At 40.4% G+C, this 23,578-nt stretch overlaps 1 protein-coding gene across 14 annotated transcripts in view; it reads left to right on the forward strand.

The window, feature by feature from the left end:
• fbrsl1 (fibrosin-like 1) overlaps positions 1 to 23,578 on the forward strand; it is a 908,758-nt gene that overhangs the window by 272,110 nt on the left and 613,070 nt on the right. Inside the window, exon 1 of one of the 14 annotated variants that reach the window (XM_070888118.1) lies at positions 12,106 to 12,127. The exons of 12 other annotated variants lie outside the window; for them this stretch is intronic. Coding sequence is in view for 1 of the 2 variants with exons in the window: in XM_070888117.1 (XP_070744218.1) it covers positions 12,733 to 12,807 (75 nt within the window). In the remaining variant the exon portion in view is untranslated. Of the gene's footprint in view, positions 1 to 12,105; positions 12,128 to 12,732; positions 12,808 to 23,578 lie in introns of those variants that run through there. One more of the 14 variants, XM_070888117.1, reaches the window with a different exon arrangement.

Consider the following 23,578-nt stretch of genomic DNA (forward strand, 5'->3'; position numbering starts at 1 on the left):
AATTTAAGATTTCTCTCAGCCAAGAATGAACTATGGTCAAATAAATAAAACTCATTTTTTTCTCACCTATTCTCTCCCATCCCCTCCCGAAACTGCTGATTGCATAATGGGGTGTAGTTCCATGGCTGACGATGACCCTCACAGGCATCATCACAGGCAAACCTAATCCTGTATTTATCTGATATTTACAAACGTGCCCTTGCCAGCAAATTCCCTTCCTTTGTTTACCTACATCATCATCATAGGCAGTCCCTTGGGATCGAGGAAGACTTGCTTCCACTCTTAGCATGAATTCTTAGGTGGCTGTACAGTCCAATATGAGAACCACAGTTTCTGTCACAGGTGGGACAGATAGTCGTTGAGGGTGGGCAGGGAGCCTGGTTTTACGCACGCTCCTTCCGCTGCCTGCGCTTGATTTCTTCATGCTCTCGGCGACGATACTCGAGGAGCTCAGCACCCTCCCAGATGCACTTCCGCCACTTAGGGCGGTCTATGGCCAAGGACTCCCAGGTGTCAGTGGGGATGTCGCACTTTATTAGGGAGGCTTTGATGGTGTCCTTGTAACATTTCCTCTGCCCGCCTTTGGCTCGTTTGCCATGGACGAGTTCCGAGTAGAGCACTTGCTTTGGGAGTCTCGTGTCTGGCATGCGAACTATGTGGCTTGCCCAGCGGAGCTGATCAAGTGTGGTCAGTGCTTCAATGCTGGGGATGTTGGCCTAGACGAGGACGCTAATGTTTGTACTTCTGTCCTCCCAGGGGATTTGCAGGATCTTGCGGAGACATCGCTGGTGGTATTTCTCCAGCGAATTGAGGTGTCTACTGTACATGGTCCACGTCTCTGAGTCATATAGGAGGGCGGGTAGTACTATGGCCCTGTAGACCATGAACTTGGTGACAGTTTTGAGGGACTGATCTTCAAACACACTTTTCCTCAGGCGGCCGAAGGCCGCACTGAAACAGTGACTACACTTCAAAAGTAATCCATTGGTTTTAAAGTGCTTTGCACCCTCCTAATAGGATAGGTGCCATATAAATTCAAGTTCTTTGTTTCTGTGAAATGGTAGTACTGTAGAATAGTTGTAAAGCTTTATTGCCAGAACTTTATATAAAAAGGAGAAAAATTGGCACCACTTATCAAATCTCTAGGTGTTTTTCCTATTTCTGGGAATCATTAGGGTTTAATTTGCTTGTGTAAGTATTCTATTATTTACAGACCACCCTCCATATATCACAAAAATAATCTCTGGGAACCAGCAGGAGATGATTACAATGACTATATACCTTTAAGACGTTTTGGTTTCATACTGTTGCCCTGACCAGCCCCTTCCTGTGCTCAGTAAAAGGACACTCCTTTAAATATATTGGTTCCCCACCAGTGTGAAGCTGATTTGTCATGCAATACTGCTTCTGAACAAATATTTAACTTCATTGACTCTTTTCAACTTCAGTGTTGGAGAAAATGGTATCCAGATTTAAATGTTGTCAGAATTGTATTTTCAATCATTTTGCACAGGTCCAGTAAGGTGTTCTCAAATAGTTACTAACCGAAATGGGTTCAGCACAGTGTGAAATTTTGAAGCATTTTGATCTTCACTCGGTACTGAAGCTTGATCTTCGGTTAGGCTACTGGAGAAGTTGAGGTGCACGTGATTAAAATAGGCACTGTGATTTGACCCAGTGATACATCCATGTAGATGGTACAATCTCCCAGGATCTACTTTAAGGACAGTCTTGGTGAGTGATTATGTCCATTGGTAATGCAAAGGGTGAGGCTGGAAATGCCGTACCCAGTGCGCTCCCACCAGCTCTTATTTTGGTAACAGATGTTCCTATTGCTTTAGTGAGTCATGCAAGGATTTGGAGCATATGCAGTTTTGTTTTCTCGTCATTTACCTTTTCTTTAATTGTCAATTATGTCTGTTTCATGTTGATGACATTCTCAGAACCAAATGTAATGTTTAATTCCACAAAAACAAGCGGACGGGTTTAAAAATAAGTAGTTTTGCAATGTCCTAGAGTTGATAAAGGCTCCTTTTACGACTGTTGAGTCTACAACAGAATACTGTATTTCAAGTTCAAAGATGCCTAAGGCAATCTTTCTGTCTCTACCAGTAGCTGCATTTCTGTTTGTTGTGTACTCCATTGTTTGAGAGTTCACTTATTACAGTGTAAACAGCTTGTCTTCCATTCAGTCTGCAGCCACACTAATCCAAAGACTTGTTTACACAGGCACATGCTGGGGTTACAGCAAACACGTCTACTGAAGTTGATTACTTGCAAATAATGGACTTCGCTCCAGTTACATTTATTTTGAATTGAGTTAGCTTACTGCACTTCAGTTACTGACTCCTGGCACAGTGTATGTGCAGAGTTGTAAACTGCTATAGGAGCAGTAAAGCCAGCAAATTTGTAGCTGAATAGAAAGCCACTCTGAACAGAAGCTTATTGGCAAAATTATTTCACTGTGGACCTGGATCCAGTTTAGAGCGCAATAGCCTGGTACTAATTCCAACACACAAGATAACTAGTTCAAGTCACTTATAGTTGGGTTAGTTTTGTCAGTTCTGAATGAAACACAACACCTAGATACTGAGGAGGGTGTGCATGCAGAGCTGCTCTATCAGTGACAAATTTTGACGAATGCATCTTGGTTGAATAGCACCTCCAGCTGATAATGTAGCATTGTTGGCGGCCGAAGAGAAATTTTCAGTCCACACTGGTGCCTTAACAAGAGGGGGAGGTGGGCGAGAGAGAAAATGCATGATGATGAAATGTGCAGGCAGGAAAGAAATCTGTGTGAAAGCTCTGCGGATCAGTGAAGGAACTAAATGTCATTGCCTCGACCCTACCCAGCTTCAATTGCTGGTATTTGATCTTGAGGATTAGTAAACTGTTGTACAGACCAAACCATGACTCAAGTCAGGTTAAGTTTTGGTGAAATTTGAGAGATTGTTTAAATGAGTTAATAGCTCTATTATTCAGTACTGGATGAGCAGAAATTTTCACCAATTAAATACTGGGAAGACTGAAGCCATTGTTTTCGGTCTCCACAAACTCAGTTCCCTAGGCACCGACTCCATCCCTCACTAGCATCTGTCTAAGGCTGAATCAGACTGTTTGCAACCTTGGTGTCATATTTGACCCTGAAATGAGTTTCCGACCACATAGCTGTGGCATAACTAAGGCTACCTATTTCAACATCCGTAATATTTTCCGTCTCTGCGCTTGTTTCAGCTCGTCTGCTGCTGAAGCCCCCATCCATGCCTTTCCTACCTCTAGACTTGAATCTTTCAACGCACTCCCGGCTGGCCTCACGCATTCTACCTTGCGTAAACTTGAGGTCATCCAAAACTCTGCTGCCCGCCCTAACTCGTCCTGTTCATCCATCACTCCTGTGTTAACTAACCTCCATTGGCTCCCAGTTAAACAATGCCTCGATTTAAAAAAAATTCTTCTCCTTGTTTTCAAATCCCTCCACGGCCTCACCCCTTCATATCTCCTTCAGCACCCTGCCGCCCCCCTACCCCCCCCCCCCCCGGAGTTATTTGCATTCCTCAAATTCTGCCCACTTGAGCATATCTGATTATAATCACTCCACTATTGACTGCTGTGCTTTCTGTTGCCTAGGCCCCAAGCTCTAGAATTCCCTTCCTAAACCTCTTGCCTCTCTACCTCTTTTTCCTCCTCCAAGATGCTCTTCTTTGACCAAGCCTTTGGTCACCTGCCTTAATTTCTACTTGTGTGGCTTGGTGTCAAATTTTTGTCATAATACTCCTGTAAAGCGCCTTAGGATGTTTTAACCCATTAAAGGTGCTATATAAATACAAGTTCTTGTATAATTTCTACTGCCAGACAACATTTATTTAAAAAGTTCCTAAAGCTTTAACTCAACATCCTAGGGATCACCATTAACCAGAAACTTAACTGGACAAGCCACACAAATATTGTGGCAACAAGAGCAGGTCAGAGGCTGGGTATTCTGCAGCAAGTGTTTCAATTCCAGATTCCCTCTACAAGGTGCAAGTTAGGAGTGTGATCGAATACTCTCCACTTGCCTGGATGAGTGCAACTCCAACAACACTCAAGAAGCTCGACACCATCTATGACCAAGCAGCTCACTTGATCGGCACCTTCAACATTCACTCCCTCCACCACTGGTGCACCATGGCTGCATTGTGTACCATCTACAAGATGCACTGCAGCAACTCACCAAGGCTTCTTCGGCAGCACCTCATAACCCGTGACCTCTACCACCTTGAAGGACAAGGGCAGCATGCGCATGGGAACACCACCACCTCCAAGTCACATCCCACCCTGACTTGGAAATGTATCGCCATTCCTTCATCGCTGGGTCAAAATCGTGGACCTCACAAACAGCACTGTGGGAGCACCTTCACAACACGGACTGCAGCGATTCAAGGCGGCGGCACACCACCACCTTCTCAAGGGTAATTGAGGATGGGCAATAAATGCTGGCTTTGCCATTGACGCCCACATCCCAGGAACGAATAAAGAAAACTTTCCATGGCTGTAATTCGGGCAGCAAATTGTATTGCAAGTTACTTTTTATAATCAAGAGTAATGTGGAATGAAAGGATGCTTTTCCATGTCTACGTTTAGTCAGCTTTCTTGCATGCTGCTATTTAGTAATGGCAGAGACTATTATATACATGAGTATAAAGATGATGTATGAATCACTTGGCCTCCTGGTTATCTCACACCAGTATTGGGTTTCATTTATTAAATCCAAGTTTGAATCTGTTCTTGAGGTGGTTTTTTTTCTCTGGTTCCTCTGTCGAGTTATATTTTCTCGTTTGAGTAAAGTTGTCTGAAATTCTGAGGGAAAACTGACTTGGTGAAATTCCTTCATTATTGTTGAAGTATACCTCCTGTGGAGCCACACAGCATCTGTGTATGTCCCACCTGCTGTCCAAGAAGGACTAGAATATTTTGGGAGAGACATGGGAGGGAAATTGGGGAATTGCCTCCATAAAAATAAAGTTACCTTGTTAAGTGATTGCTTTGTAAAAGAGAACCTGACACCATTTGGACTGAATTCACCAGGAGCTGGTTCAATCTATGCACTGAGGATCAAATTTGTCGTCGTAGTGTAGAAATATCTCAAAATACAGCAAGCAAAAGGAAAATGAGTAGGCGATTGAAAAAAGCAGAAGAGGGAATGAAGAACTGAGCTGAGTTTCTTTGTGTAAAGCAGCAAAATCCCAGAAGGCACTGAAGCGCCTTGCTTTGGGCTTGTACTGCTGGCAGAGTCGGTGTTTGACAACACATATTAAACACTTCTCATGAAATATGAGTACGGTGTGCTGGGTGTGAATGAAGCACATGGGAACAAAGGCAGTGACTTTGCTTGGTTCTGTGATGCAAAAGTGCCCCCTACTGGACACGTCTACTTGTAGCTTGAGATCATCTTACTTATCATAAGGAATTGCACTTCAGGAATTTGGGAGCTTTTTTCATAAATGAACTTCACTTGCATGCTAAACATATTTATTTAAAGTGAAATCCTTTTAGTTTAGCTCAAAAGTTCAAACAGAATTTGAGAATAGCAAATGGTTCAATGTTTGCGAAATAATGTAAATAATCACCAATGGGTTGCATGTAAAATCGCCAATGTTCAAAGTCTTGCTCATTTAAAAAATATATAGTAAGTTAAATTCAATTTTGTAACTCAAAACCATCGAGCCTCAACCATTGATATAGTTAGGTGCTTATTTTCGACCTGGTACTCGGCTGTGCCACTACAGTGCACCCATATTGTAGCCGAGTAGAAGTACTCTGCTTCTAAAAATTCATTATTTTAAAGGACCACTGCTAGTGTAAACAAAACTGCTTGCTCACTGCTGTCCAAATGGGTGATGCTCTTGCTTAGACCCCATGTGAAGGAGAATTGTATTATATAGCATCAAATTCTTTAAAAGTAACGTCTGGAGGAATAATCTTGTATAGTGCTTCTGCTATTAACATAGAAATGTATTGACTGTTACGCAGATGATTGACAAGAACATTATGTGCACTTTTGAAAGGTGTAATTCATTGAGCTGATTCAAGGAATAACCTAATTTCTACTGGTCTTATTAAAGGTCAGATCTGTTTAATACTGGTGTGCCCAGACTCCAGCCCACAAGCCCTGGCTATCTGGACTGTGAAGCTGAAGCAACTAAGTTTGCACTTAAATGTCTTGATCTGTTAGTTTCTCTTGTTTGAATGGAGCAATGTAAAGCAGAAGACAGGATTGGGAGGGAATTCCAGAGCTTGGGGCCTAGGCAACGGAAGGTGCTGTATATATCAATATAAAATGTGTCTCGTCTCTTTTATACTTTCTCTCCTGAAACCGTTGATTAATTGTGGTGGCGTCCAGTTTCATGGGTATTACTAGGTCTCTGTTACTTAGCTTGGGAAGCCATTCTTTACTTATAAACCTCGATGGTGAATGTTGGAAAGTTATTTGACCCTGGGAACATGGCATTACGTCAGGGCAATTCCATTATGCGTTGTATAACAATCTGATGCTGAACCCTGGGTAAATTTCTCCCTACTCTTTTGGGGGAGAGGATGAGGACAACTGTTGCATGCCCGATTCCAGCTGAAATCATCAAAGACGACACATACCAGGGATCAAACATTGGACCTTTCTGGTCTGGGCGACTCCGCATAAGAGCACGCAGTGAATTTACCGTCTGATCCCTTCAGGTAGTCAAACATTCAGCCAATTGGTCTTTTGTTTGAACATCTGAAAGTAATGGGGAAATCCTTGGATTCAAAATAATGGGCTTTGCTTTGGTACATAACCAGGTTTATCTCCATATGATGCATTCAGCTGTAAATGTAAAGATTTTAGTTGACTAGGTGTATAATCTTTCAATATTCACAGTAGTTCAAGCAAAAGGACCTGCATCAATTTTTTTTTTTTAAAAAGTCCCCTCCAATTCTTCCCTCAAGGTATTGAGGTATTGACTTCTTCCCGCAATACAATTCCATAGGTGTTGGTCACCTTCCAGTGCCTGAACTAAATGACTATTTGGCTGTGGAGGCATTGCAACCGAGTCCAAACCTGCCCTTACCTGGCTTACACACTTCCAGCAGGGGTCAATCAAGAGTGAACCGAGATGACTTTGTTCCCCCTCCCTGATCCTGGGCACTGAGGCCAAATAGTAGCACTTCATCTAAGATTGATTAACTTGAACACAGGCTGGGGATTGAATGTAGGCTTTCCTGGTGTATATGATTCAGCTAGTTCTGGATAAATTCAATGAAGCATTGGTAAGGGGAGCAGGAATGAAACTGGAAAATCTGAATTCTGTCTAGCTTCCAGAATGAGTAAAACTCAATCAATGCAAACGATCTGTTAAAATTTAATTATCACTCATTTTCCATTTTAATTTCTTAAGTGAAATTCTCGCTAACGATACAGGTTCAGAAAGTTGTTTTAGTGCTAATGGAGACAGAGCTCATCCATGGTGCTTGCCTTCACTAAGGAGTAGGGGTAATTTCACTTCAATGGACATAAAACTGACCCTCAACCCGTCTCCATCCATTGTTCACAGTGGGATAAATTATAAAGATGCCCACATAAAGGGTTGGATTTTCACTGATTTTGCGACCGGGTTTTCTCCGCGATTTAACCCTCCGCAGCGGGATCTTCGAGCATCTCTTTGCAGCAATGCTTTCACGTACTGCCGAGCAGAGGTGTGCCAATGTGAAACGACATGCAACGCCGTGGATTGGGTTACCATCGTACTTACGGCACTACCCGCCACGCCCAGAATAGCACAGGTGTAAGTATGTATTTTTTTAATTATTTTTCAGCGATTTTAATAGGTAAGGGTTTTGTGAATGTTTTTTTGCAATTCCCCTCCCCCCCCCCCCCCCCCCCCCCCCAACCAGGCCCCTCTTGCAGCACTACCGACCCTGGATAAAGCTAGCAAAACTCGTGGTTTGCGCCGCAAATCCTCGTGCAACGCCAACTTTACCTGTATGCATACGTAAAGGCCGAAATTTAGGCCTAAAAACGGTAATTTTGGCCTAAAACTACCGTTTTTGCCGACAACCAAAAATCTAGCCCAAAGTGTTCTTTCCTTCATGTTCAATATCCGAAAATGTGTTGCAAACTTTTCTCGATAGGCAGGCTGGTATTGCGTGTAATAATGGGACCCTGGACATAGTGAAAGTTATGGAAAATGTAATCATACATTTAGAAAAATTTATTGTTGCTGTGAATGCTGGGCCTAATGTGTTATGTCTTGGGTTATGATTTAGAATGTTTTATTCAGCAGTACAGAATGGATTTAGTGTCTTCAGATAGATACTGAAATGTTGTTCTGGTAAACTTATCATTCTGGCACTGGGAAGGAATGGTCTTGCATAGCACCAGCAGTTAAAGTGGCTAATTTCTTTAAAATATCACACACACAAGTCCAATCAAACACAACAGAACACCAAAAAATCCATTCTGAATCTCTGCCTCAACAGGGGGAGGGTTCTGTACTTTATATTTTCAGTCACTAATCTGAGAGGTTGGTATCATGGTCTGTGCCTGGGGAATGCTTTAAACAAAACAGCGTTGGCGATGTTTACTCGTCACATTATGATAGCTTCCTTGTATCTGTTACATTGCGGATCTCCTGTATCAATGATAATGGGGAGAAAATATAACTGCACACTGTTGAAGTTTACTGTATTACACGTTGCCTAGAATTCCATCCCGTTTAGTTATTCACACCTTCCATGGTACAAGTTCCACAAGGATCAGTGCTGGAACCACTGTTGTTCACCATTTATATTAACAATTTCTAAATTTGCAGATGACACTAAATTTGGCGGCGGAGGGGGATAGTTAATACTAAGGGGGACTGCAGCAAATTACATGAGGCCATTAATAAATTTGCAGAATGGGCATATAATTGGCAAATAAAATTCAACACAGATAAATGTGAGGTATTACCTTTTGGTAGGAAGAATAGGGAGATCATTATTACTTGGAGGGCGCGAGTCTGGGTGGGGTAGAGGAGCAAAGGGATCTCTGAGTACAAATACACAAATCACTAAAAGTAGCGACGCAGGTTAACAGGCCAAAAAAAAGCAAACCAGGCACTTGGGTTTATTTCCAGAGGAATAGAATTTAAAAAGTAGTAAAGTTTTGCTAAACTTGTATCGAACCTTAGTTAGACCACATTTGGAGTACTACGTACAATTCTGGTTGCCATATTATAAAAAGGATATAGAGGCACTGAAGAGGGTGCAGAGAAGATTTACAAGGATGATACCAGAAATACGAGGGTATACCTATCCGGAAAGGATGAACAGGCTGGGTCTCTTTTCACTTGAAAAGAGCTGAGGGGGTGACCTAATAGAGGTCTTTTAAAATTGAGAGGTTTTGGTAGAGTAGGTTCAGAGTGTTTCCACTTTTGGGGGAGAGCATAACTAGAGGCCATCAATATAAGATAGTCACCAAGAAATCAAATAGGGAATTGAGAAGAAACCTCTTTGCCCAGAGTGGTGAGAATGTGGAATTTGCTACCACAGGGGGAGTAGTTGAGGCGAATAGTATAGAAGCATTTAAGGGAAGGCTAGATAAGCATATGAGGGAGAACGAAATAGAGGTTTATGCTGATAGAGTTAGATAAGGAAAGATGGGAAGAAGCTCGAGTGGAGCATAAACATCAGCTCTGGTTGGGCTGAATGGCCTGTTTCTGTGCCGTATATCCTGTGTAATGTTATAAATAGATGTCAGGGTTTGCTTTCCACATTCAATTGCCTGCATGCTCAGCATAAAGCTACGTATTTCAGCCGTGGGTCAGTGGGCAGCACTCACCTCTGAGTAGGAAGGTTGTGGGTTCAAGTCCCACTCCAGAGATTTGAGCACATAATCTAGGCTGACACTCCAGTACACTTGAGCGAGTGCTGCACTGTTTGAGGTGTCATCCTTCAGATGAGACGTTAAACTGAAACCCCATCTGCCCTCTCGAGTGGATGTAGAAGATCCCACGGCTACTATTTGAAGAAGAGCAGCGGAGTTATCCCGATGTCCTGGCCAATATCTATCCTTCAACCAACATAATTTTTTTTTAAACAGATTATCTGGTTATTATCACATTGCTGTTTGTGGGATCTTGCTGTACGCAAATTAGCTACTGCATTTCCTGCATTGCAAGAATGACTACACTTCAAAAAGTACTCCATTGGCTGTAAAGCATTTTGGGACATCCTGAGATCGTGAAAGGTGCTAGATAAATGCAAGTTTTCTGTCTTTTGGTCGTCATTTCTGTTTGAAAGTTATTCTAAAGGCATTCTGTGATAATGGAATCTATGTAGGATCTTATATTAAATTTTGCAACACACAATAATGGTTTTTGATGAGCAACAGATGTTAGGTCAGCGACAGTGAGGATTATTGGTTCATTTTTTCTTGTGCCTCAGTTCAATGAATGTAAATATTGAATCAAAGTGTTCACCACATGCGAAAGTTTGAGGGAACTGACCAGTAAAAAGACCATCTCTTTGTGGGGCGGGCGGGGTAGAGTATTCAAACACTACTTTGCTAGAAATGCAACATTTCCATTTTTGCCAAAGTTATTTTTGGCTGGTTTCCTGGAGACGGAGAGCAGCCAGGCTCACAGCAAGATTGGTGCCTCCCCATGCAGAGGTGCAGATGGAGAAAAGGCACGGCCGCACTTTCATCTTTCCTTTCAACTTTTAAAGTTCTAAATTTCTGCCTGAAAAGCATGAGAGACTGGCTATATTTGGTTGTATTAAGTAATGATTGTGTATTGAAATTCAAGGGTGGCATGGGCTTGGGGGATGAGGAGGAGGGGGTGTGGATGGAAAAGAGTCCTGAGATTAGTAATAGATTAATCGTAGTTTTGGCTGGAAGCTGAGCTAGATGTGCTGGAGTGAGTAAAATGAGATCAACACATTCTAACCTAGTTTGAACAATCACTGTGAACAGAACTGAGAGTTACAACTATCAGATAAGTCTGAAAAAGCTGGGGCTTTCTTCTCTAGGAACAAGAAGACAGGTGACCTGATAGAGGTCTTTAAAATTATGAAGGGGTTCGATAGGGTAGACATAGTGAAGATGTTTTCACTTGTGGAGGAGTTCAAAACTAAGGGCCGTAAGTATAAGATGGTCACTAATAAATCCAATAAGGAAATCAGGAGAAACATCTTTACTCAAATGGTGAGAATGTGGAACTTGCTACCATATGGAGTGGTTGAGGCAAAGATGCATTTAAGAGGAAACTAGATATGTACATGAGGGAGAACGAATTAGAAGGGTATGGTGATAGGGTGAGATGAAGTATGGCAGGAGGAGGTTCGTGTGGAGCAGGAACAGCTGTTGGGCCAAATGGCCTGTTTGTGTTGTTAATTCTATGTAATAAATACCACCAACATAAAAAATATTTTGTATGTTGCTGACTGTTGAAGCTTGAGAATTTCAGTATCATGCAGATTGTAATTGGTCTAAATGTCTAAACTTAAGCAATGTACTAAAGTTTGTGAAGAACTCTCGACCTGAAACCATATTTCAATTGTAACTCAAGTTAATTTCCAGAGTCACTTCTATTCCCAAGAGACAACCCTACAAATTAAGTGGTGTCGTACCAGTAACATCAGCGGCACCAAAATCCTTCTTGAGATCAAGGCACTAACTAACACCCTCCTTGCTGGGTGCTTTTTGGTGGCTAAGGTAAATTACTGATGGTGATATATATGGGTTGAGTTTGCCCTCTTGGCCCTAGCCACAGGCATGGACATCTCCTTCCACATGTTGATCATTTTTAAATCTGCCCTACAGTTTTGACAGTAAGTGAACCAGTTTCTATTATGGAAACAGCTTTATAATATAAACAGGGTATTAGAGTGGCGGTGTGCTATATGCACCAGTAGTCAACTGAGGCTTAAACTATTTTCAGCACTGCACTCCTGAGATCTTAAATCGAGACATGCAGGTCAGGTTTGAGGATGATAGAGTGGCATGATGATGTCACCGCACACACGCACCAACATCTCCTGTTACCTGGTGATAGTTTAGCTGAAAGACAAATTCTGATGACAGTCCTTGGCTGTCCTTACACTGTGCTATGCTGGTCTTGTACTGATAGAGGAGGTAAGATTGTATGCTGGTAATTGACTTGAGGGTCTGAACGACAAACTTTACTCCAGAGGTGCTTGAATTTAGGTCACTGCAACAAGTACTTTGTGGTTTAAAAAATGGTAGTTTTGAGCTAGTTACGTAGTCACTTAAGTGGTGAATACTGCAAGTAACGTGTAGTCTGTTTTGAACCTTATTCTGTAGAGCGCTCGGGGCTTCAAAAGAGATTGATTTTGCTTGTGTATAACCTGGCAGCAGGACAGACTATTGCTCCATCTGCGTGTAGAAAGAAAACAGTGGGGTACTGTGGCTTCTAAGCATGCCAAGGTCTGAGAGCGAGTGTCAGCCGTATTTATTATTCATAGTGTGTTGTGAGCCTGCATCCGTTCCCTTGGGGAGATTGCTGCTTCTGTACTCAATGTACTGACATGTGCCATTTTTAATGAGCGTAACCCTAGTCCAAGTTCTGACTCTCTTCCAAGACAGCCAGTCAATCTGTCAGGCCTGGGCTAAGCAGATTAGCTATTGAAAAGTAGGTTAAATATTGTATTTGTAAGAAACTGAAATAAGGGCTGAGATCTTTGAAGGAGCACTTCAGTTCTTTTTCCTCTGCACTGCTTATGTTGGGACTAAAACAGATTGGCACCATGATCAAATCAAACTGGTTCTTTGTCAAATTGAAGTGTGTGGAAAAGGTAACAAACTGTCTTCAGTTTTACATAGTTTTTGTATAAAAGCTAGTAGCAGAATTTTCTTTTAAACCGCATGTGCTTTGCATACCTTTTGCGGTTACTTCTGATCATTTATAACTGGAATGGTGATACCAGTTGACCAGTGCTGTCTGTTAAAGAGCAATTTGTCAGCTTCAGTGTTGGACAACTTTTAAAAAGCCTGAATATCTCAAAGCACAAGGCTTTGTGTTGGTAGTCTGCAGTAAGCAGCAAACGGTATAGGGGAAAGGGGGTTAATTTGTTCCAAGTTAGTACAATAAGACTTAAATAGCCCATTGCTGAGTTTACTTCAGATCTGGTGATATGTAACGCAAGGTAGAAAACTATATATTCCATAGGTGTAAAATACCTATGCATATCTGTAGCTCTAACTTGCTTTGGTTTTGAACATTTGATGAGGAATGCAGTGTGGGTTTTTAATGCATTGTACAAACTAGTTAATATTCTAAAAGTCGTGCTGTGCTAAGCCGTAATGCAGTAACTTTGAAGCCTTTGATATTTCTATTGGTAAATGATATGCTGAGAGTCTGTTTTCAGACCCTGACAGTGCAGGAATGTATATGTGTTTATTTTGGAGTTGAAGATTAGTTATGCAGGTGCTGAATAAGAATGTTCTGGGAGAGTAAAATCTCCTTCAGAAAATGTCAGTCCAGTGATGTGCTTTAATAGAATATCTGCATAATCATAAAAGAATTAATGTTTGAATTAAATTTACATTTCTCTCGCCCCTCGTTTCTTCTTAAATCCTCCCGTTGGTGTTTAGCTAAAATGGATATTAGCGAGCAGTGTCCCAGCTGGTGACGTCCATTGTGCAGGCCAGTTATGTTATAGTTACAGTAACTTCATTGTTATGTCTTTGAGGACAATAGTAGCACTTTGTACCAGAATGAAAGGTTATGGAGATTTCAAGTTTAGAGAATCGTAAAAGTTAATTTCTGAAAATATGAGTTCCAAACAAAAACTGCTCAGTATTTTATCACTTTACTGACCCAAGTAACCAATCTGGTGGGGTGACCTTCACAATTGTGATAATTGGAAATTAAGCCTGCAAATGAGAGTGAGGTTGTGATATAGACATGCACACTGCTGGGATAACAGCTTTGGTGTTGAGGCATTTAAAATTTTTTATCCCTGTCTTTCTTTTAATATAATTGTAACAACTTTAATTCAACCAGTATATTTAGCTTTTGATATTTTAATTTCTTGCCAATTTGTTATCTTTTTAAATAACTGTGCTGTGACCCACCACTTGACTGGAACAGGTGAACAGGGACCTGGCTCCGCCCCCTACAGCTCCTGCTGCGCTGTGCCGAGGGCCAAACGACCTGCAGGGAGCTGGAGAATCTGGAGGTTTTTTTTGGCGCACTTTGTGGCGCGAAAAACGGGCGTCCAGGCCGGGACTGTGCCGTTCTAGGCGCGGCTCGAAACTTGGGCCCAATATATTAGCATGGATAGAGGATTGGCTAACTAACAGAAAACAGAGAATCGGGATAAATGGTTCATTCTCTGGTTGGCAACCAGTAACTAGTAGGGTGTCGCAGGGATCAGTGCTGGGAACCCAACTATTTACAATCTATATTAACGACTTGGAAGAAGGGACTGAGTATAATGTAGTCAAATTTGCTGATACAAAGATGGGAGGAAAAGCAATGTATGAGGAGGACACAAAAAATCTGCAAAAGGACATAAACAGGCTAAGTGAGTGGGCAAAAATTTGGCAGATGGAGTATAATGTTGGAAAGTATGAGGTCATGCACTTTGGCAGAAAAAAATCAAAGAGCAAGTTATTATTTAAATGGAGAAAGATTGCAAAGTGCTGCAGTACAGCGGGACCTGGGGGTACTTGTGCATGAAACACAAAAGGTTAGTATGCAGGTACAGCAAGTGATCAAGAAGGCCAATGGTCTCTTGGCCTTTATTGCAAAGTGGATGGAGTATAAAAGCAGGGTATAAATACAGTTGTACAGGGTATTGGTGAGGCCACACCTGGAATACTGCGTGCAGTTTTGGTTTCCATATTTATGAAAGGATATGCTTGCTTTGGAGGCAATTCAGAGAAGGTTCACTCGGTTGATTCCGGGGATGAAGGGGTTGACTTATGAGGATAGGTTGGGCCTCAACTCATTGGAATTTAGAAGAATGAGAGGTAATCTTGTCGAAATGTATAAGATTATGAGGGGGCTTGACAAGATGGATGCAGAGAGGATGTTTCCACTGATGGGGGAGACTAGAACTAGAGAGCATGATCTTCGAATAAGGGGCCGCCCATTTAAAACAGAGATGAGGAGAAATTTCTTCTGAGGGTTATAAAACTGTGGAAGCTGGGACATTGAATAAATTTAAGACATAAGTAGACAATTTCTTAAGCGATAAGGAGATAAGGGGTTATGGGGAGTGGGCGGGAAAGTGGAGCTGAGTCCATGATCAGATCAGCCATGATCTTATTGAATGGCGGAGCAAGCTCGAGGGGCCGTATGGCCTACTCCTCCTATTTCTTATGTTCTTACGTACAGGTAAACTAAACAATTTTGTAATTAAGTGCCATTATTGCTTTCCAGGGTCCTAATTGAGTTGATGTTGCTTTATTGTTGAGTCAATCTTGACTCAGTGTGAGAACTCTGAGTCAGAATGTTGTGGGTTCAAATTCCACTTCAGAGTCTAGGCTGACACCCCAGTGCAGTGCTGAAGGAGTGCTGCACTGTCGGAGGTGTGCCGTCTTTTGGATGAGACGTTAAACTGAGGCCACGACATGAAAGATCTCACGTCATTATACAAAGAAGACATGGGGAATTCTCTCAATTTCCTGGCCAACGTTAATCCATCAACCAGAATCACGACAGTTATTATCTACCGTTTATCTCATTGCTGTTTGTGGGAGCTTGCTGTGTGCAAATTAACTGCTGTTTTTCCTACATTACAAAAGTGACTGCACATCAAAAGTACTTCATTGGCTGTGAAGTGTTTTGGGACATCATGAAAAGCATTATATCAATGCAAGTTCATTCTAATGCACTTTATTATATTTCATCCTTCAGAGAACTGAAGTAACAAGAAGCCTATGTTCATGCAGAATTGCACCCATCATGATAATTCACACAGTAATAAATAAAATTAGAATACATGAAATTGCAAAACATACTGATAATCTATCCGTTTAATTACAGATGCACTTTAGAGAATCTGGGTTAAAAAAAAATGCTGATTATTTATCTAACTTGTGAACAGTGAACTTCTGATTTTCCCCATGGATTGCTGTAATTGCAGGAACAGAAATTAAGATAAGTTGAAACTTATGAACAATATTGCAATGTTCACTATTCATTTGATCAAAGATGCAAATGCTGAGATGGTACTTTAATAAATGATATCATTAAATAGGTTCAGATAAATCATAGAAAAACTATATAGAAGTTTACAATACAGAATGAAACTACTTGCCTCATCGTGCCTGTGCTGACTCTTTGCTGCAGCAGTCCAAAATTAATTCCATTGCCTTGCTCTTCCCATATCGCTGTATCTTCGTCTACTTTAAATGTTTATCTATTCATCCCTGAAAAGATGTGATGGTCCCTACCAGTGAAAAGCCTGCAGGAAAAACCGGTAAGAGAACAACAATATTTTGCATTCCCAGCTTTTGTTATTGAGGGCTTCTATTAAAAAAAAATGTTGATTGTTCTACAATAAAGCAGCCAGCCACTTGTACCCAGCATGTAAACCACTGTTGCAGTGAGCACTTGGTGATGCCATTGTTCCTGTGCTATGTGGAGGTAACTGTTCAAACTAGGTCTCTAAGGAAGTGGCGAACATTTGTCTAGTTATGCCCCAATTAACTGTTCTATATGCTATTCAGATCCACAATTAGAAAATTCATGACTTGTTTTGCAGGACATTCTAGCAAAGTAAAATGAAAAGCCGTACAAAGGTATTACACCCGGAGGTGCTAGTTTAAAAAAAATAGTACCACTTAAACTGTTTTTCCCCAAAACTGATTGTAGTTTCAGGTAATTGGGAAGTTCTCAAACTTTGACATTAGGTGAGAGTAGAGCCCTGGATATTTACCATGACAGTTTGAATTCTTTTAATAAAGAGGCTCTGTTTTAACAGGAATTGTCTCCCCACAGAGTAAGTTATGATAGTTTGTTTACAGCTCACATCATAGTTGACTACACTAACCCAGTATTTATGGCCCCGGATTAAAGTTGCCTGAGTTACATCGCAATTAAATTGTTTAAGTAGTATCAATTAGGGTTGTTTTGTGCCTTCATGTATTGTAATTTTATTTCCCTCTGTTGGGATTGAACTAACTACCTTCACACACATAGGGATAGGTTATTCATTGCTTCAGTTCTGTATCATTCCACCAAGGACAATACCACAAAGAACATTATCAAGACTATAACAACATAAATTAACTCAACTGGGACTATGGAAAGTGACTAGGCACCTACTTGTAAAATAATTTAGTTTACTTCTGCATCTGGCAGTGCTTCAGAGAATTGAACTGTGACAAATGATTGTTTTCTAATTGCTGTTCTGTGAACAGAGGTGTCATTTCAGATTATTTTGACTCTACAGTGACGTAATTGCATTGGAATTTTGACAAATTATTTTAATAGAGAAAATATGTTCTGAAATCTGAAGTATAAATCTGTTACTCCAAGGAGTTGAAGTGTGCACTCTCTGCATTGCCCATTTGTTGCAGGAAGTGAGAATGTTGGCATGACTCATGGGCAGATACTTAGATGTTACCAGAACATCCATTACCTTCTCTCTTCCAATGATGGCTGCAATCAAAATTCACCAGGATTCCTGTTAAAATGTATTGGCCTGTTGAAAATACACAGCAGTTCCTTCAGCATCTGAAAAGACCCGTTCATATTTTGGCTCGAGACCTTTAGATTCTACACCAAACTATGACCATTTCTCAAACCTTCAACAAACAATGGCCATTTCTCAAACCTTCATAATCTGGACCACAAAGCCTAGGCAACTTGGGTCTGTTTTTATATTGTTTGCTGGTTTATCTTGTTTGAATTTCCTGGGCCTGGAGGCTTGAGAACTGTTGTCTTAACTTTGACATTAGAGCAGACATTAGGTGAGAGAAGAGCCCTGATGGATATATTCTAAATCAGAGCATCAAGATTTGTTACTTTCAGCAACTTCAAGTGGGTAAATTAATGTGAAGATTAAATTAAATGCTCATGGCACACACCTAGATGGCCCATGAAGACAAGATGCTTGGACACTGCACCCCAAGGTATTGTTTTCAGATGATAACGGATCCTGCTGACTATTTCCAGCATGATAATCCGTTTATCTGAACTTTCCCCAACATTTGCAAGTTTAAAAAAAAAATCTGTGTTGGCCTTTTGTTTTGTGCTAGGTTTCATTCATTAGCAGTGGGTGTAAATCTACCTTTGCTGTCATCAAAAATGACTATACACGTTAGGAAATAGTGTGGGGGTCCTCCTTAAGTACTGCAGCATCTGTGGCACCTCTTCCTGCTATAGGTTCGGATTACCAAACTGCCAAGGCTACAAGGGAAAAACTAGATGTTGCATGTTCTGGCCTGAACTACAAAGGTCTACATTCAAAAATTAATGCATGCAGATACAGAGGAAGCGAAATGTATTTAAATGATCTATACAGAGAATTATGAGGTTAACTTGCAAAATTATTCATTTGATGCATTGTTGAAATGAACCAGCTACATAGCTCAGGCAGGATAGCGAGGGTTAAGAGTGGCTAAGCAAATTTGTGAGGTATGGGTTTGTTATTTGGGTGATCTAGAATGATGGTGCCGCACCACATGCTTGCTTCACATGGTTGATACTTCTGATATTTACACTGAATTATATTGTCCTCATTCTACTCATTTGCTTGTTCTTACGTAAATATTCCTCTATGCAACAAAAATTTATTCAAAATGCTAATTTAATAGAGTAATGAAGTGAAAGACACATTTTACTCTGAAGACTCTTCATCGTACAGAGGTGAGCTAATGTTTTTCATTTTTTTGTAGCTACAGTCATTATTGGAGAAGGGAACTAAATCTAAATTATTAGCCCAGAATTTAAGGCCATAGAAATTTATGTTTTAAATGCTTAACAAGATGATGATGATATAGAGATTTCCTTTTTTCTTTTGCCTGTGGTGGATGAGAAAAACAATATTTGAGTGAGGAAAAAAAATATTTATTTGCTATGTCCTCTTTTTAAAAGGAACAAATCCATGATTATCTAGCTTGTGTTTGTCATCCAGAACTCTGGATTGGTGCAAATTTACCAGGAAGCAATTAAAAACACACCACTATCGCTGAGCCCATCTCTCAAACCTTTCCAAATGCTTTCAGAACCATGTGCTCCCCTACTCCAGCACACCAATTGTTATGCAATCCCTGACCTACAATGAATAATACCATGGGTGGTAATCTGCTAGAATATATCAATGGCGCCTTTCTATTGCATATCTATCATTCATCACCTGTTGTATATTAGATGCCACGTATCAACTGTCACACTTTGTTACGCACGTGAACAGCAACAAATCACAACTGAGCAACTTGCGAAAGAGAGTTGTTTTATGCTCACTTTTCCAAAAAAACATGGCCCTCAATTAATTAAGAGCCAGGGGTTATAAGCAGTTGTCGATGCACAAAAACTTCCCTCTACCATTAGGCTCTAATTGACCTCCAGTTGTGACGATTTAGTCGACAACCCCATCTGACTAGTCACCTTAAAGCGACAACTCAGGTTGGCAATTCAACAGCATAACCATGCTGCAGATCCAGTTGGGATCAACAAATGTAAAATAAATATGCTGTTATTTTGATGCTGTATAAAGATTTTACCAACCAAAAAGTATTCACAGTAGTCCCCTTTATAATGGGATGCCACAAACACTTTTCTGTGACCATTGGTTATTTTTTGGGGGGCTATGTTGATGTTTCCACTGCTGTGTCACTGATGTATAATCTGCACAGGCATGCCATGCACATTACATTCAAATCAGTAAGAATACTCAATTAGTTCTTGCAATTCTCCTATGTTAAATTTTTATGGGAAAAATACAGGCCTATATGTAGTTAAGATTTCAAAACTAAACTCCATCATTTGGCTGACCTCTCGATTAGGCTACTGCAATCTCGGAGCTTTTGAGGCTGGACATGAAAATGTGGCCTTTTCTTGATTACCCTTGGTTTCTAGTGACCCTGATAGCTTTCAAGTATTTCTTGATTATTTTGATTACTTTGTTAACAGTAGATTATAAATGCACTTGCCTGAACAGTAATACTAGCAGTGTGTTGTTAGAACTGCCTAAGAGATTACAAGGTTACAGTTCTGTTGTTTCACAAAATATGGTGCAAAACTGAGTGTTTAATGGATTATTTGTTCTGTAAGTAGCCTGACTTTAATGCCACTCTGTTTTGTGATGCAGCTAGAAATTAAACAATGCAGCATAGCAATGGAACTCATCTGATTGTATCATTGAACTGTTCAGGACTGCTCTACCTCCATATCAAACTGAACAGAGAAGTGAATTTTCCAGGTGTTTTCCCAGTGCTCTCAATGAAGAAATATCTATAACGTGAGTTTGTTACACCTGGACTACTAACGGTATCATATCTCTTGCAAAGAATCCTAAAACATATTTGCACAAACTTTCTAGCCATGTAACAACGAGACTGTCATCACCACTTGGTTAGAAAATAGGGTATAATTTGTTATTGTCATGGTGTCAGACGTCTGGGTAATAGTTGAGGCCATATAATGTCATGGGAGTATTTGGGTAACCATAATCAGTGAGAAAACAGCTTAACTTAAATTGAATCCTTGAGCACTGACATCTGGGAAAGGCACATTTCTCATAGCCTGTTGATGGACAAATAATGGTCTCTTCTTGCAGTGTTTTTTAACATGACCATATCATTGGGCTAATGTATACCTGCAGAAGGATTACAGGCATGCATGAACAAGGGTCCATCTTGATTTTAGTCTAGGGTGCCTTTCTCATTGTAAAGTTATTCTATGCAAAGGTGATGTTCACAAGCACAGATAGACAATTTTCATAAAATAGACAGAATTGCACAATTTGATCCTCAAAACACTGGTTAAAAAATTCCAGAATCTAGTATAATTAAAAACGGAATTGGACTTGTCTGTATAAATCAGTGGCCCGAATTATACTGGGCAAAGTCAGAGGATTAAATGCCCGAAACATCAGTAAAAAATCCAAATCCCATGCAATAAAAACATAATTTAACTTAGTCACCTAAATTAGTTACCTGAGTAATAATGCATGAAGTTAGGCCTTCTGCAGTTATTTTTGTCACTCTTGTATTATGGGGAAAGTTAGAGGGAACTGGTCAGGATTTAGCAGGTGTAGAATGAAGTGTATTAAAGGTGATATGGAGACATCATTCTACGCCATACAGTGTAGCAATATTCAGGTATTCGTGCAAGCAAAAGATCTGCAATGTGAAGAGTCAGGGCATTGGTGCCCCATGTAACTTCTCAATGAGAAAGAAGGCAGTGTTTGGCCTGGCCAATATTTATATCTCCACCACCATCACTCAAAAAAACAGATTATCTAGTCATTTATCTCATTGCTGTTCGGGGAACTTCCCTGTGTGCAGATTGGCTGCCATGTTTCCTTGCATTACAACAGTGGCTACACTTCAGAAGTACTTAATTGACTATGAAGCACTTTGAGATCAGCTGAGGCTTGGGAATGCGCTATATAAATGCATATTCTTTCTTATCTTTTATAGCTACCCTAAAATGTCTTGTAACCTCAGCATACTGGATTGCACTGCCAAAGAACGACGCACAGCTGATGCATGGCTGTCCTATTATCAAGGTGGAATGTAGTCATCATAGTTTTCAAAGAATTAGGGGGTGAAATTGCCCTTCAGAAAAAGGCCAACAGGGCATTGAAGGGTTTGCGCTGGGCTGGGGCACGCAGTGCTCAGTGCCCCAACAAGGCCCTGTTATCGCCCCCAATTTTAAAAAAAACTAAGAGCCGAATTGCCAGCGATGTAGTCGCCTGCCTCGTCCAGCTAATTCGAAGTGCCCTCCCCAATTTCTCGCTGAGGGCCATTTTGGCCCCTTAGATTTGAGATGTCACCTTTCTATATAGTATGTGATCCGATTCAGGTCGCGATTTCAGGTTTGCTACAAACACTTTTGACAGCTCTTCGAAAGTGATTGCCTTTGAAGGAAAAAACATATTGTCTATGTAGATTCACCTTTTTTGTCATGGTAGTGAAAATATTGGCATCAAGATCAGAATAGAGTGTTGTGTGTAGAGTTTATTATGAAGGCAAGGACTGGTTTTCTTGAAGATGAAGGATTACACCCAGTGTCTGGCCTCTTACAGACACACACACGATTTATTCTCTCTTCACTATCGTCACGTTTATATCTGATGCTCCATAAGGTAATATACTAAGGCTCACAGAAATCCATTTCTTAAATTCCATGTCTGAGAATGTAAATTTTAATTTAACTCATATTTTGTAATTACCTTTTTGCACCAAATGCTGTTTAAGATCTACACTACCATAAAAGTTTTTGTGAACTTATTTTCAAGCAATGGCTGAGAATCTGGCTGGAAAACTGGATGCTGCTTTTCATCTACCTTCAATACCAAGCCAGGTAGAACCAGTAGAATCAAAATCTTACTTCAACAGAATCCTAGCAGGCAGTCCAGTCACATTTTTTAGGACATGATTATAAATTGTGATAATTTTAAGCATACATTTTTAGATGAAGGTCTATGCATTATTTAATTTAATGGTTTGAATACAATTTTTGAGAGTTGCATTCTTTTACATAGCGTTCATATGAAATATGCTGTGATACAAAATGTAACTAAATCTAACTTATCAGCAAATTCAGTTTTATATTTAAAATAATCTGGTTTGGGACTGTTTTTTTAAAAAAAAAAGCTAGAGTGCATTTACTCTGGCAAGATTGTGGTAGATGAATAATTAATGATTCGCATTTGTAATGATGGGAAGGTAGTATTAGCCATAAAACTATATACTTAAAACTCTAGTCATAAGCACAGTATATTCATTTGAAATTGCTGTGATTTGGAAATTCAGTAACCAAAATGCTGCAAGTGCTATTTTGGCTATGTATTAAGTTACATATGTAATAAGACATGGGGTTACAAAGCAAACTTTGTAAACTATGGTTACTCAGGAATAAATTATGAGAAATAATTTCATGAAGGTTGAAGCTTGAATATGATTTTCTTCGCAATCTTAAAAAAAAAAAAATCAATGAAAGAAAATTGTGCTTTTTAGTTAGCTTTTGTAATGCGCGTTTACAATTTTTGAATCCGTACACCAGGCCTTTAAAAAAAATTCCCAATACCCTCAAAAGCAATTTTATCCATATCGCAAATGTTTTTATTCATTCTCAGAATAAGGGCATCGCTGACGAGGCTGGCATTTATTGCCCATCCCTAATTGCCCTTAAGGTGGTGGTGATCTGCCGCCTTGAACCGCTGCAGTCCATGAAGGTACTCCCACAGTGCTGTTAGATTGGAAGTTCCAGGATTTTGATCAAGCGGCAATAAAGGAACAGCGATATATTTCCAAGTCAGGATGGTGTGTAACTTGGAGGTAGTAGTGTTCCCATGCGCCTGCTGCCCTTGTCCTTCTAGGTGGTAAAGGTCGTGAGTTTGGGAGGTGCAGTTGAAAGTGTATTAATACTTGTAGTTCTGT

The sequence above is a fragment of the Pristiophorus japonicus genome, chromosome 8 (assembly GCF_044704955.1).
Source record: "Pristiophorus japonicus isolate sPriJap1 chromosome 8, sPriJap1.hap1, whole genome shotgun sequence".
NCBI lineage: Eukaryota > Metazoa > Chordata > Chondrichthyes > Pristiophoridae > Pristiophorus > Pristiophorus japonicus.